This window comes from Anolis sagrei, chromosome 2, assembly GCF_037176765.1.
Source record: "Anolis sagrei isolate rAnoSag1 chromosome 2, rAnoSag1.mat, whole genome shotgun sequence".
Lineage (NCBI taxonomy): Eukaryota > Metazoa > Chordata > Lepidosauria > Squamata > Dactyloidae > Anolis > Anolis sagrei.
In genome coordinates, this window is record NC_090022.1 from 229,432,400 (window position 1) to 229,446,186 (window position 13,787).

Below are 13,787 nucleotides of genomic sequence, written 5' to 3' on the forward strand. Positions count from 1 at the left end.
TAAACTGTCATATAATCCAGATTATCAAAGCAGTTACCCCACATTATCTTCTTTGAACTGGATCATGAGTCTACACTGACATATAATCCAGTTCAAAGCATATAATCTGGATTTTATATGGAAGTGTAGAAGAGGCTTTTATAATATTTCAAGCCTTATGATTCTGAAAATGTGGTTCACAGACTTTTCAGAAAACAAAGTATTTTCAGAAAAAAGCACAAGTGTTATTTCCTCAATTCTTTTACCAACCTTAAAATTTTGGTCGAAGTCTTCTTCATTATCGTTTTCAATCTCAGATTCAGTTTCGGTGTCATCGTTGTCATCACTTTCATCTACTACGTCATCCACTGTGATATAAAATGCTCTATAAGTAGGGCAGATGTACGTTTTCTACAATATGTGCATCCCAGAAAAGAAATGATGCATGTGAAACTTTTCACTCACTAATTGAAACCTAGCATTACATATGAATTAAATTTCCTGAGAGAGCATGTGTTGGATATTTAATTTCCTGGATCCTTTAAGGCACAGAAACAAAAATGTTACAGATTTTACAAAAGAAAAATTACTGAGTGGGTGAATAGGATCACAGTGCTTTACGATAATCTTTCATAATGCTAGCGGTGTGCTCCATAAAGCTTCTCTGCCATATTAGCAAGTTCCCCCATACCACCACAAGCACTGTAAATTGTTCTGAGATAGTAAAGTCAGTTCCCTATAAGGAGATGGTAATTGGTGGCAATAATGTTATTAAGAGTAAGGAGAATGGAAAGTTGTTACTGCTCTGGTCAGTAATTCCTATAATGAGGTTAGGCAAGGATGCACTTCTTAACCTATATCCACATTAAACTATATCCCCATTACAAAGAAATGTATTTCTCTCTGAAAAATGTATCTTGTAAGAGTAGCACAATGTTTTTTCTTTTCTTTCAGTTATACAGAACCAGTTATCCATGGCCAGTATGCATTTTCAACTTTCAATATGATCATGCACTGTATATTTTCATTCTTGACAAACACAAAAGCAATACATTGTTCTACCTTTCTGAAATTGGATTATTGTTGTTGTTGTTTTTTTTAAAAAAAAACAAACCAATTAAAAACACACACATAGAGCACACATTTTAGTCCAATTATTTAATTCAATCAGCTCCACTTTAAATAGATTTCCTTTTTTCTTCTTTTTTTTAAAGCAAATTAATATAGAATTTGTCAAGAATGCAAAACAATGAAAGATTAGATAACGTCACACTTCCATGCCAATATATATTCATTTTTACAGTCTGAGAACACATACAGACAAGACAATTACATTTCAAAATGGACTATACCTTCAGGAGGTAAACTGTACAGTTGATACACTGGACCATTAACAGGTATGATAGGCAGTTGGAAATGGAAAGCACTTTTAATTGTTGGTAGTGGAAGACGATTTTTAGGATAGCACTTTCTCATTATGAGACTGGAAGTGTTGACTAATGGATCAAGAGTTCTTACTGCCAGGCATTCCTATTACAATAAATAAGGCATTTTGAAATGAAGCACTGAACATAAACTATTTCCCTGTTTATGAAGGAAAGTTATTACGAACTTTATTTAGGAACAGGTACTGAGGTGATCCGTAGGAATGTGAGCTTTTAAGGATCCTCTTTGAATTATAATTAAATTTTGACACATCTGTGGTCCTGGAGAAACCGGAATGTGAAAGCCACGCATCCTCTGGAAGCCTGATTTAACATGGTTGCTGTTATTTCAGAGTGAAAACATTTTTCGTTTCCACTCTCTAAAAAAAAAATCAAAGTTTTCTTTCAGTTCATACAGAAAACTTCGTCCTGCTTGCAACCAAGTCTCATTAACAAAGATTGATGAAAGGGATAACCAGCAGATAGTTATACATCTCTTGGTCTGGAGTCCATAAAACTGGTGAGCATTTAAAAAAATACATAACTCATGATGCAATATGTGTTTTCAATAGGGGAGGGGGTGAGAATGCAATGCACACATGCTCTGAAGCTTCCTCCCATGTTACAGATCCCAGGTTCAGACTCTAATAGATTAAGGACAGCATAATTCTACCTGGAATTCTTGGGGGATTCAATTAATCTCTAATGGCAAATTGCAGTAATTTGAGTTTAAAACTTTTTGACATAATTTAAAAACATACATTTAAAAATAGGATTATTCATTGCTTTTAATTTCAACATGATTAATCAAATTCTACATAAAAAGCCTTCACTGAGCAATTATGGCAAAATGCAATGGGTAGGCCCTGAACAGGGGGGGGGGGGGGGAGTCTGAAGCAGAATTGAATTGTTGGAGTTGGAACAAGCACCACAAGTTTTTCCACCTCATACATTTGATACAGTTTAGTCAACCAGAGAGTGGAAATGTTGGCATGATTTTAGTCAGGAGCTTTTTGGCTACAGATCATTAACTGCAGATGAATGCTGTTCCTATGCAGCCTTTGGGCTTAGACCTACTAGGAAAAACTGAAATGATTGATATTCATGAACAAAATTACATATGGGCTTCAGAAAGCAATTTCTGCATGGGAAATTATATAGCAAATCTTTAAGCTTATCCGAATAAAAAACAGGGGTGACATCATTAGTAAAGCAATATTATTCATTAATAAAATTAAATATCATCGATGCTATTTGGAACTAGGTGTAAATGGAGAAATACAAGCAGAAAACAAGGTTTTCATTAGGACATAAATATAATGCCCCACATTGTCGAACTTGGAGGTTATACTAGAGAGAAATTGCCCTGATATTCTGCAAATTATGGGATACCAATCTGTATGAAACAAAACTATACACTGTAAATTTACAGCATAAAAACTGAGCTTGAGTTTTGTTTTCCTCATCTTCCTTTCAATTGTTTTCTGCTATGTGGCTTCAAGCTAGCTCAGATTTATGGTGACCTGGAAGATTTATTCTAAGGAGATTTGTCACTGCCTTCCTCTAAGACTATAAGAATAGGACTTACCACAGGCTCCCCAGTCAAATATTATGGCTGAATGGGGATTTGAACTCTGATCTCTGCCAATCTAGTCCAACACTCAGAGGGCTATACTGTGCTGGCTTTTCATCCCCTTGGACCTTTCTGTTATAGTTTAGAGCAGGGGTCCTCAAACTTTTTAAACTGGGAGCCAGTTCACTGTCCCTCAGACCATTGGAGGGCCGGACTATAGTTTTTTTAAAAAAATCAATAAAAAAATTCCTATGCACATTGCACATATCTTATTTTACTGTGTGGAAGGGCCCTTACAGGGGGTTCTTTCTAGCCCTCTTTAGGCAGTAATTCCAGGAGCAGAGAATGGGAAATCTTCCTATTTCTAGTCTGAACAAAATCTGGCTACCAGTATTAAAAAAAAACTCTAAAATTATAACTGTAAATAAAGAACAACACTCAAACACAGGGGAACTCCAGACAAGAAACAATCAGGGCCAGCTAATCACCTCTCAACAAAGGATTCTCCCTAAAAACTGTCAGGCTATGAAATGGTAATCAAGGTGGCCAATTGAAACATTCATACCTACCTCCAACAGATAAGAGTTCTTTCTCCCACCCTGGATCTTCCACAATTTTCCTAGTTAAAGGTTTTCCTCTGACATGAAGTCCAGTCGTGTCTAACCCTGGGATGTGGTGCTTACCTGCATTTCTAAGTCGAAGAGCTGGCGTTGTCCGTAGACAACTCCAAGGTCATATGGCCGGCATGACTGCATGGAGCGCCGGGGCAGCCTCCCTTGGCTGGCTCACGCTGCCCACCGAGCCCGATGGGCAGCGTGAGCCTGCCAAGGGAGGAGCAGCATCGTGCGGCCTACTCGCGCGTAAAGCACCCTGCGAGGTGCTTTACGCGCAAGTAGGCCACGCAGAGCAGCTGCCCTTGGCTGGCTCACACTGCCCATCGGGCCTGACAGATAGCGTGAGCCAGCCAAGGGAGGGGCACTGTGTGTGGGGGGGTGCTCCTCCTCCGTGGGTCGGATAAGTGCCCTTGGCGGGCCGGAAGTGGCCCGCGGGCCGTAGTTTGAGGAGCCCTGGTTTAGAGAAAGGGCTTACAAACAGGGCCCTGATTTCTATTAATATGGGTACAATTGCCTGGAATATATTTTGGCTGAATAGGGGGATAAAATGCCATAAATAAAAAAGACAAAGACAGCTGCAAACTATAAATGGGAATATAGTCAACAGCAAGTCAACTGAATCTTCAAAATGTCAGAATTAGCAGGTCAGATTGAATATAATTCCCTGTGAAGTATACATGCTTTGTAGCTGAAGAAAGGCCATCATTTATCTAGTGTTCAAGATTTTATCTGCAATGCATATTTATATCATTAGCTCATTGGCATATAAAGAGGCTTCACGATACATCATTAGCAATATAACTTCTGAAAACTTACTTGTGAAGTGTTGTACAGAATTTTCATCCCATTGACATCAAGGAATGCTTTTCTTCCCAGTTTGATGTTTGTAACACTTTTAATAGCCTGCAAGATTCCCTTTCGGATCAACATGTGCCTGTGTCGGCTATCATGACGGTGCCAATCTACATAAATTGTTAGAAGCATTTGGACATAGCCCCTGTCAACAGCTCGCCTTGCGTTTGTTCCTGGGGAAAGGGAGAAGAATGAGGAGTTATCAACTTTTCAAGGATTTCTAAACAGTTAAAAACATGAAACCAAACAAGATTTTTTTAAAGATTAAATGATTTTTAAAAAATTGATTTTACTTCTGCTTAATTACTTGTTTTCGTGTTATATTAAATATGTATATGAAGAATTTAAATGGAATGATGTGAACAAAAGGAAAGCTGTTTGAAAATGACAAGGCTATTCAAACTTTTGCAAAATCAATAATGCTACTGACAGGATCTAAAATATTTGACTTAGAACAGGGAAAATTATAGCCCCTCTTCAGAATTAAATTTCCTAGTTGTTCTCAAATTAGTCACATACATTTGCACCATAGTCTCTTATACAGTTTTGTTATGAGGATAAATTAGAAAAGGAAAGAAAAATATACACTTCCTTGAACTACTTGGGAGAAAGCTTAGATAGAAACTGTAAGAAAAAATAAATAAAAACAGGTATTAATAACACTTTCAAGAAGAATTATGAATACTGAAAAAGTGGCTATTGAAATGTAGAGAAAGGACCAGTACAGTTTCAGCATTTCTCTTCTTTTTCGTGAACAGAGACACTCATTGACTTTAGAACGATGACATTCCTATTTCTTTCAGTACAAAATATATGACATTTTATTTCTCTAGGATGATAACAAGCAAAAACCTATGTTAAACCATTCATATCTCATGTGTTCTATAATAATTTTGATAAAATACTGAAGTGTACTTACTTGATTTTAACAGTGCTGCAAGGGTGTCTAAAGCAACCCTGTGAATATAAAAACACACACAAAAAATACAAAATAACAAGTGTGTAATAGTCAAATTTGTATTTAAACAGCCTAACAGGATGAGAGTCCAAAACTGTAATGACATGAAAAATACATAATATTAATTCAAAACACGTTTGTTTTATAGTCCACAAGATTTGTCTTCCTACAACATTGCATCTATACATAATCAAGATACTGGCTTTGTGAATATATTTTCAAAAATGATTTTTTGTTGACTTCAAACATTCTTGCTATTGCATATTTTAATGGAACTTACAGCCAGTACCATAAGCTTGGGCAGTATCAAATATACTTATTCAAATATTACTATAAAAATAACAGAAACCTACAAATTTCTGTTATGACCAGCAATTTATTCTGAATGTTTCACACAAAACAATTGTGGGGAATAGAAAGATTGGGGGGGGGGGGGGGGAATCCTGGGTACAAAGAATATATCACATGGGTTGTCTGGACTATGACTTATAAAAAGAAGACTACTTTTGTATAGCAAGTCTCAAAGAACAAAAAACGGATTCAATATTCTTAACATCAGGAGTTTTTTAGCAGACTATAATTTATCCTTAGAGATGACATTCATGCCGCATTTCAAATGCTAGGTAAGGCTCCTTTTAAAATAAATGATGTTCAAAAGTTAAGAAATATGTATTTTCAATACAGTCAGATAGTCTACTCACTTCATAAGGCCAGTATTCTTCTTGCTAAAGGGACCAATTATCTTAAATATCAATTCTACAACTCCATTCTTACCCAAGGACACAGCATTTACAGCTGAAAAACAAGATCACATTTTAGATCAAAAAGACAGGCACAATGACATAAATATATTCACTGAAAACACTGTATGTGTAATATACATTTAAGACAGCATTTGTATTCCATAATCATAATAAAAAATACCAAAAATAAATATTTCCTTAACAAAATACTTAATGCAATTGGTAGACAATTGCAGGAGGACATAGGGACCACTTTTCACTCCCATAAACATGCAGGCACCTTCCCTGCCACTTGACCAGGTGTCTACTTTTGATTATGAGTTTGGGCATTTTGGATGTGTATTGATAAGTTTGGTAGAAGGTGTTTCTTACTAGACTGGTAATTAACTATTTCCAGGCATTTTTCTCTCAGAAAGGGGCTGTGAGGGGGTCAGAGGAACAGGTCAAGCCAAGGGATTGCAAAAAGGCCAAGCAGGTTCTTACATTCTGAAAGCCACATTTTGCCCACCCTTCTATATGTAAATGTCTAATCAAGTTTAAGGTAACAAAGGTAAACAGCAGGAATTAGCAATCTCTAGCTCTTGAATTAAATCTGGCCTTTTGCTATTTTCTTTCTCTGGGCACTGATTAGACATTAAGAGGATATTTAAAGACATTTTAGCTTGAAGTACCCTCCTTGTAAATAACAAGCACCAGCAGCGGCCACTCATCTAAGCAGTGGGACATGATAGTCTCTATTGGCTTGCTTGGATAATGGGCCACCAGTGTTTTGTCTGTCTTCAAGTTGCTGGACTAGAGCTCATTTTAAGAGAACAGCACAAAAAACCCTGAACTATGTTTTTTAAACTTGGCACAGAAATGTTAACATTCATAAAAATTTATATTAAGTTCTGCCTGTTTTGGCCTTCTCTAAATTGTCCCTATCTCTACCCCATGCTCTTAGTTCTGCCCAGTGCTGAAATGCAGCTACAAAAATAAGCTTTCCAAACCTCAGTTCAGCTCCACACAAAAAATTATGCAAGACCATTCTGCTGTATGTTACAACATCTGTTTTGTAAGGTTACAAAATATTACCTGCTATGTTTTTAACTTATTTTTGGAAGCAAGCACATTGGCAAGATAGGGTATTTTACTGCAGCTGTTCACTAGTTAATATAACCCATGCCATTCATGTTTAGTTAAGCATACAAATGGAAACATAATTTCTGGCATTGCAGAAGGTCTAAGTGGTAGGCTAATTCCATACCAAAGAGACAGTTTGATACAAGAGTACTATTTTGGAAGAAGCAAAGACCACCAGGATTGAAATGATGGTCCTCTGCCATCAACTCCGCAGGACTGGCCACGTTGTCCGAATGCCCGACCACCGTCTCCCAAAGCAGTTGCTCTACTCCCAACTCAAGAACGGAAAACAGAATGTTGGAGGACAGGAAAAGAGATTTAAAGATGAGCTCAAAGCCAACCTTAAAAACTCTGGCATAGACACCGAGAACTGAGAAGCCCTGGCCATTGAGTGCTCCAGCAGGAGTTCAGCTGTGAGCAGCAGTGCTCCAGAATTCAAAGAGGAACAAGTGGAGGGCGAACGAGAGAAACGTGTCAAGCCAACCCCGACCGGGACCACCTTCCACCTGGAAACCGATGCCCTCACTGCAGGAGAACATGCAGGTCAAGAATAGGGCTCTACAGTCACCTACATACCCACCGCCAGTACACCGACCTTGGGGGACAATCTTACTCGGACAACAAGGGATCGCCTAAGTCAAGTCAAGTCACTATTTTGGAATGTTTAACAATATTTACAACTCCTGTTGAAGTAATATTACGTTTTCTTTATTAGGATTAAGTGGACCAGAGTCTCTGTATTTCTCCTTGTTACTGAATTTCACTCACCCACTTAAGACATTACATTGTCATTAGATTAATGGTTAATATTAGCAATGTTATGCTAATCAAGGAGAGCCTGGTTAGCGCAAAATAATTTGTGCTAATAATGCAGCATTTAATTACGAATAAAGCTGGCAAGAGCCTCCTTCTATATACAGATACTAAGTAATACCTATTGATAGATCATCTGCCAAGTGCTATCTAACACCCAAAGCTCAGTGGTCAACTGTACCCAGTTACAAGTAGACATAAAGGGTTTCTATGAATACAAAAATCTGGCAAACACAATGAAAGACAGTAATGGGGCCCCTGCTTATGCAATTGTGGCGATGTTATGGTTGCTTTTGCAATACTTTTTATTACAAAGACAGTCATCTATATATTTAAACTCCCCCATCCTTCCTTTTCTCTCTGTCTCTATCTCTCCATCTTGCAGAACTCTATTAGTTTTCAGCATAAATTAAACACACATATTAAATATCTAGGTAAACAGAGTCATGCCGAGAGAAAAACGTTACAGTATACTTACAATTAGTTGAGTACACACGTACCAGTTGGAGACAAGGCAGTATTAGCTTTTGATTTTGCAAGTTCTGTTTCACAATGTTTAAAGTTATATTCAAAGCACCATTAATTCTGGCTTTTACTCCAAATTTTCTATCTGAAAAACACCCGGGGGGGGGGGGGATTAGTACCTATGAAAAATTAAAAATTACTTCTATATTTAGAAAATTTATGGAAACATAACAATTAGGTTTACATTCTAGCAACATCATATTAAGGGAAGCCGAAACTTTGGTTATTATTTCAGAACGATATCAATTAGCTCTTTTCAGCCACTATGTTTACTTCAAAGTGTATAAGGATTTATATTATTATTATTATTATTATTATTATTATTGGAGTATCAAAGTTACCCTAATTCCCCATGTATCTTGAATGCCAGGAATATTTTCAGACTAACTTAATTTGACATTCATATAAAAATAACATGCCTCTGCTTTGAACTTCAGCCTATGCCTGTCTATTCTCTAAAGCAATCACGGCTGGTGGATGCTAAGCAACAACCTAATTCATTCAACTTGATATTTGCTTTTATTTATTGAAAGTATTATAAATATTTCTGCATTTTAGAAAAATCCTCAGCAAAGTAAATTATTAGCTATCAAAATGCAAAAAATAAAAATAAAAATATCCACCTCTTAAAATGTCAACATAACATTGTTCATGAGTCACCAAGAGAAGTGTTCATGGTTTGAAACAACTAGAAAACACAGCAGTCACCACCTTCTTTGGTAATGCTAGCCTCATATTCTTTCCCAGAAGCCCACCTGGATATTTGAGGGCTCTTGGAATGGCAGGGAAGTCAGTCAATCAGCTTTAGCCCACCTGACTAGTGTGTTGGATGAAAGGAAGCTGAGCAGTGGCTATCTATTTACGCCAGGCTCCTATGCTCTTCTCTTCCACTTTGTCTTTTTGTTTTGTTTTGTTTTTTACTGTTTGTGAGATATGCAGCTTTTAATCTGTGTAATAAAATCTATATTTTTGCCACAATTTTTGTGGTTTTAGCAGATGAGGGGGGGACGGACAGAGCCTATATGTCTGAGGAAAAGGGGTGACTTTGAACCAATTGCTGAAGATATATATGCTTAGGCTTAGTTAACAAACAAACTGCTGTCTTTTGTACTGACTCAAAATTTTATGAAGACGTCATCTTCATCTACATGGCTTTAGTAGGAGTGCTTCTGCTTTATGACACAACAACTGCAGGAGACATAATAATGTGCATATAAATTATGGGCCAATCCTCTAGTTTAGGATTCCAATCAAGTCCCGCTATATACTACCAAAGCACAATATCTGCCCCCTTTGCACTTATGACAATAGCATAACACCAACCTATCAGTTACTTCAGTTTAAAGCTAACACACTATTCCATTCTTTTTGGTTCAAGATAATTTAATCATAATCCTATTCTTATTCGGGAGACATAATTTAAGAATTGTGCAGAGTAGTATGACAGAACTAACTTCCAGCAGCATACATGGAAACAAAAGCAACTGCAATCACATGAACTTATTCAAATTAAACTAACCCTTTGGACCAACTTTTGCAAGAAGAGAATGAAGTAGCACCATTAATTCTTCATTTGGTGGGGATTCTTTGCTGGCATTCACAAGCAATTGCAATAAAATCTGCGTCCCTCCTCTAGAAACCAGAACACTTGTTCTACGGTTACCTCCTAGAAACAAAATAAGATCCATCAGCAGCAGTTCTAAGATATATAAATGTCACTGGGGCACATTTTTATCATGCAGGCATTTAAATTATAGTTAAAAGGCCAAATTGAGTCTTCAGTTTCTTGAAGTCACAAATGCCAAGCTATGTGTGCTTCTAAATTATCCAGGCATGTTTTTTTAAAATAACAGACAATAATAAAACCATATACTCAAGGTGGAGGAAAACCTTACCTACAGCCACCAATTCCAGTAAGATGTTTAAGATATTTATTGTAGTCTGAAGATCTCTGGTATTCTGAAATGAAGGAACAGTATGCATTTTATTGTATTTATACTACATCTTTCATAATAGCTACACAGAGATGCAAGTAAAACTATAAAAAAGAAAACATGATTTATTCAATGTGATTAAAGAAGATTCAGAGTTTGAACTTTAAAGTCCTCTTCAAAGTAAACAATGGAGAAATTTACACAGCAGAAAATATTTCCTTCTACATCTCTGACATCAATATGGGTTCAAAAGGGACTGAACACTGGCTGCATCATGGCGTCGTTTTTAAAATAGCATGCTAAACAGAAACAGTAGCCAAAGTTGTGGTTTATTTTACAGACTGCACGTTGGGTTTTATAAGAGCTGGTGTGATGTAGTAATTTAAATGTTGGGCTAGGACACTGGAGCACCATTGTTCGAATCCCAGCTCAGTCATGGATACCTACTAAATGACCTTTGGGAATTGACATTCTGACATTCCCTCAGCCTCAGAGGGTGGCAACAGAAAAACCCCTCTGAACAAATTATGTCCTTAAAACTCCATAATGGGGTCATCCTTGATCGCTATAAGTCAGAAATGAGTTGAGGGCACATAAGAACACCATCAATGTGAAGCTTTTAAATCTTTTATTTCAACAGAGGTTGCCAAAGATCAAGTCTAGCTTACTAAATGGCAATTCTTGAATGACATATTTTGAAGAATGCTGTAGACTCCTTTCCCAACAAAAAAAATCCTAAAAATAAAGAACCTACAACTATGAAGCTAGCTTTCAAACTGTACAAGAAATTTAAACTGGTTGACCCATTCGTTGTATCTAAGGTCCCTTCCACACAGCTGAATAAAATCCCACATTTTCTGCTTTAAACTGGAATATATAGCAGTGTGGACTCAGATATCCCAGTTCAAAGCAGATATTGTGGGATTTTCTGCCTTGATATTCTGGGTTATATGTCTGTGTGGAAGGGCCCATAGATCAACTGTCACTTTATACATGTTGTTCAACTGCAACTTCCATCATCCCGAGCCAGCACTACCACTGGTGATACATCATATGAAGCTGATGGACTGCATCTAGGTGGTTGCAGTTGCCCACCCTGAACTGTGAATCAGAAGACTGAAGTACAAAAACACATGCACACAAATACATTACCTCTAATGTTGAGAGGATAACTTCTATTCCAGTTGAACCCTTGGCCATCATATCTTTCTTGATTTTTTCTGAAAGTTAGAGATGTACATTCTTTCTATGATGGTATACACATAGGGATAAAATCTAATAAACAGGAGATTTTAATTTCAAATGAGATAAATATAAAATGTATTGCTAACATATGGCTAGAGGTAAATATGGCCATCAGTAAACTAATTTAAATCCTACTGGATCTAAAAAAGAAAAAGGATGGAGGAGTGGAGTATCCTCAAAAATGCAGAGCAGTTGGAACTAGGACAGCTAGCAACAACTCTGCAACTCAGATGTACATTTCACAGCTAAGTGTATAGCAGCTCTGTGAAATGAAAATTATCCCTTAAATGCCACTCTTCCAGATAAAAGGGATCTTTTAGTCTGTATCTAAAAACCTTAAAATGCAGAGGAGGGCCTAATATCACAAAATGATTTGTACTAAGCACCCAGATCTGCAATTAAAACATACAAGAATAAATTAGGGGAACGGATGACGTGGATTAACAGTCAGTTACGTAAGAGCCCCTTAAAAGCTAAGTACAATGCTGACATGTATTTGTAATTGACACTGGGTGTTCTAAAATTGACTATTCACAATGCAAGATTTTCAGATCCTCATTTCAATCAATGGAAATTATTCCCTGAATTTTGTAATTTTGAACCTATGCCATGTCAGTAAATCTTGAAATTAAAGGGAAAGACAACCAAGGCTGAGAATTTTTAAAATAGCCTTTTAAAATCTGGTGACGATAATGCATTTTGCAAACAAGACAAAACATTGGTTGGTTCTAAATATACAGTCATACCATACTAATTGTAATTTAGAGCAGCTGAATTTTTAATACTTGTATAAAATATAGTTCTGAAAATGATAGGCATGATATATAGGACACATGCAAGAGTAGAGGAGAAGCAGAACTATTGGTTAATTTATGGTTGATTTTAGAGTACAGTATATTTACCTTGACTTTGAGCTAAATGTAGAATCTTTGATGTAACATATCTGGCATTATCAGCATCTACCAAACAATCTGCATTGATCTTCTCCAGCTGCGCCAACAAGCTCACAATCCGAGAATTGTTAGTTACACTGGAAAAAGAACAAATATATTTATGTTGTGACTTCAAATAATTTTTGGAGTAAATAATTATTTTTCAGCCATGGGGGGGGGGAGGGTCAGGAGCGACTTGAGAAGCTGCAAGTCATTTCTGGTTCAGCCAACGTTAATATTGTCACGATTCTCCCATCCAAAAATGCTTAAAATTGAAACACACACACAACAGGCATTTATTTGATATTCACACTTTTTTTTTTTTTTTGCTTTTTTTGGAGAGGATGGAATAAAATGGAACACGAAGAGTATATGGGTAAATATATGTATACAACGTTAAATTGTGAACTTGGGATAAAACTAAACACAACTACATTTTCACAGATTTGGCATTTACTGAAGAAATGGGAATAAGAAGAAGGAAATGGCATGGGAGAAATGATGAGAACAACAGAAATGGTAATTAACTCTTCCTGGGTGTATAAATTCCAATGTGCCCAGGGTTTTGGGGGGTGCAACTACACCATAGAATTAATGCAGTTTCATACCACTTTAATTGTCATGGCTCAATGAAGTGGAATCATGAGTGTTGTAGTTCTACAAGGTCTTTAGCCTTTCCTGCCAAAAATGCCTCCTCAAACTACAAAGCCATAGGAATGCATCATTGCAGTTAAGAGTGGTGCCAAACTGCATGATTTCCATAGTGCAGATGCAACCTTGGTTTTCTCTTGTTTAAATAGCCAGATCAATTGATGGCTTCCATCTCCATGTCGTGGTGAAATTGCTCTCCAAGAAGCTCTCCAAAGTGATGAACCCCATTCTCCAGAAGTGGTTCAGAACCCTGGATCAGTAAAATGGGTTTTTTAAATGTAAAACTGGATAATTTTATGGAGAATTAGACACTTCTTTTTCTTCCTTTCCTTTTTTGATAGATAAGGCATCTGGTTCAGAATCCTGGGCTTACTGTACTTTTGAGGAGATAAACCATCTGTCTCTATCTCTTGGATGTGTGC

General features: G+C 36.8%; 1 protein-coding gene across 7 annotated transcripts in view; it reads right to left on the minus strand.

Moving 5' to 3' along the window:
• The window catches only part of AGTPBP1 (ATP/GTP binding carboxypeptidase 1), a 76,364-nt gene that overhangs the window by 25,678 nt on the left and 36,899 nt on the right, over window positions 1-13,787 (minus strand). For all 7 annotated transcript variants that reach the window (XM_060762101.2, XM_067464447.1, XM_067464448.1 and 4 more), the window contains 10 exons: window positions 12,685-12,812; window positions 11,690-11,757; window positions 10,499-10,562; window positions 10,123-10,269; window positions 8,557-8,688; window positions 6,102-6,195; window positions 5,362-5,399; window positions 4,407-4,615; window positions 1,332-1,509; window positions 250-347 (listed from right to left, as the gene is read on the minus strand). In XM_060762101.2, the coding sequence (XP_060618084.2) occupies window positions 250-347; window positions 1,332-1,509; window positions 4,407-4,615; window positions 5,362-5,399; window positions 6,102-6,195; window positions 8,557-8,688; window positions 10,123-10,269; window positions 10,499-10,562; window positions 11,690-11,757; window positions 12,685-12,812 (1,156 nt within the window). The remainder of the gene's footprint in view (window positions 1-249; window positions 348-1,331; window positions 1,510-4,406; window positions 4,616-5,361; window positions 5,400-6,101; window positions 6,196-8,556; window positions 8,689-10,122; window positions 10,270-10,498; window positions 10,563-11,689; window positions 11,758-12,684; window positions 12,813-13,787) is intronic.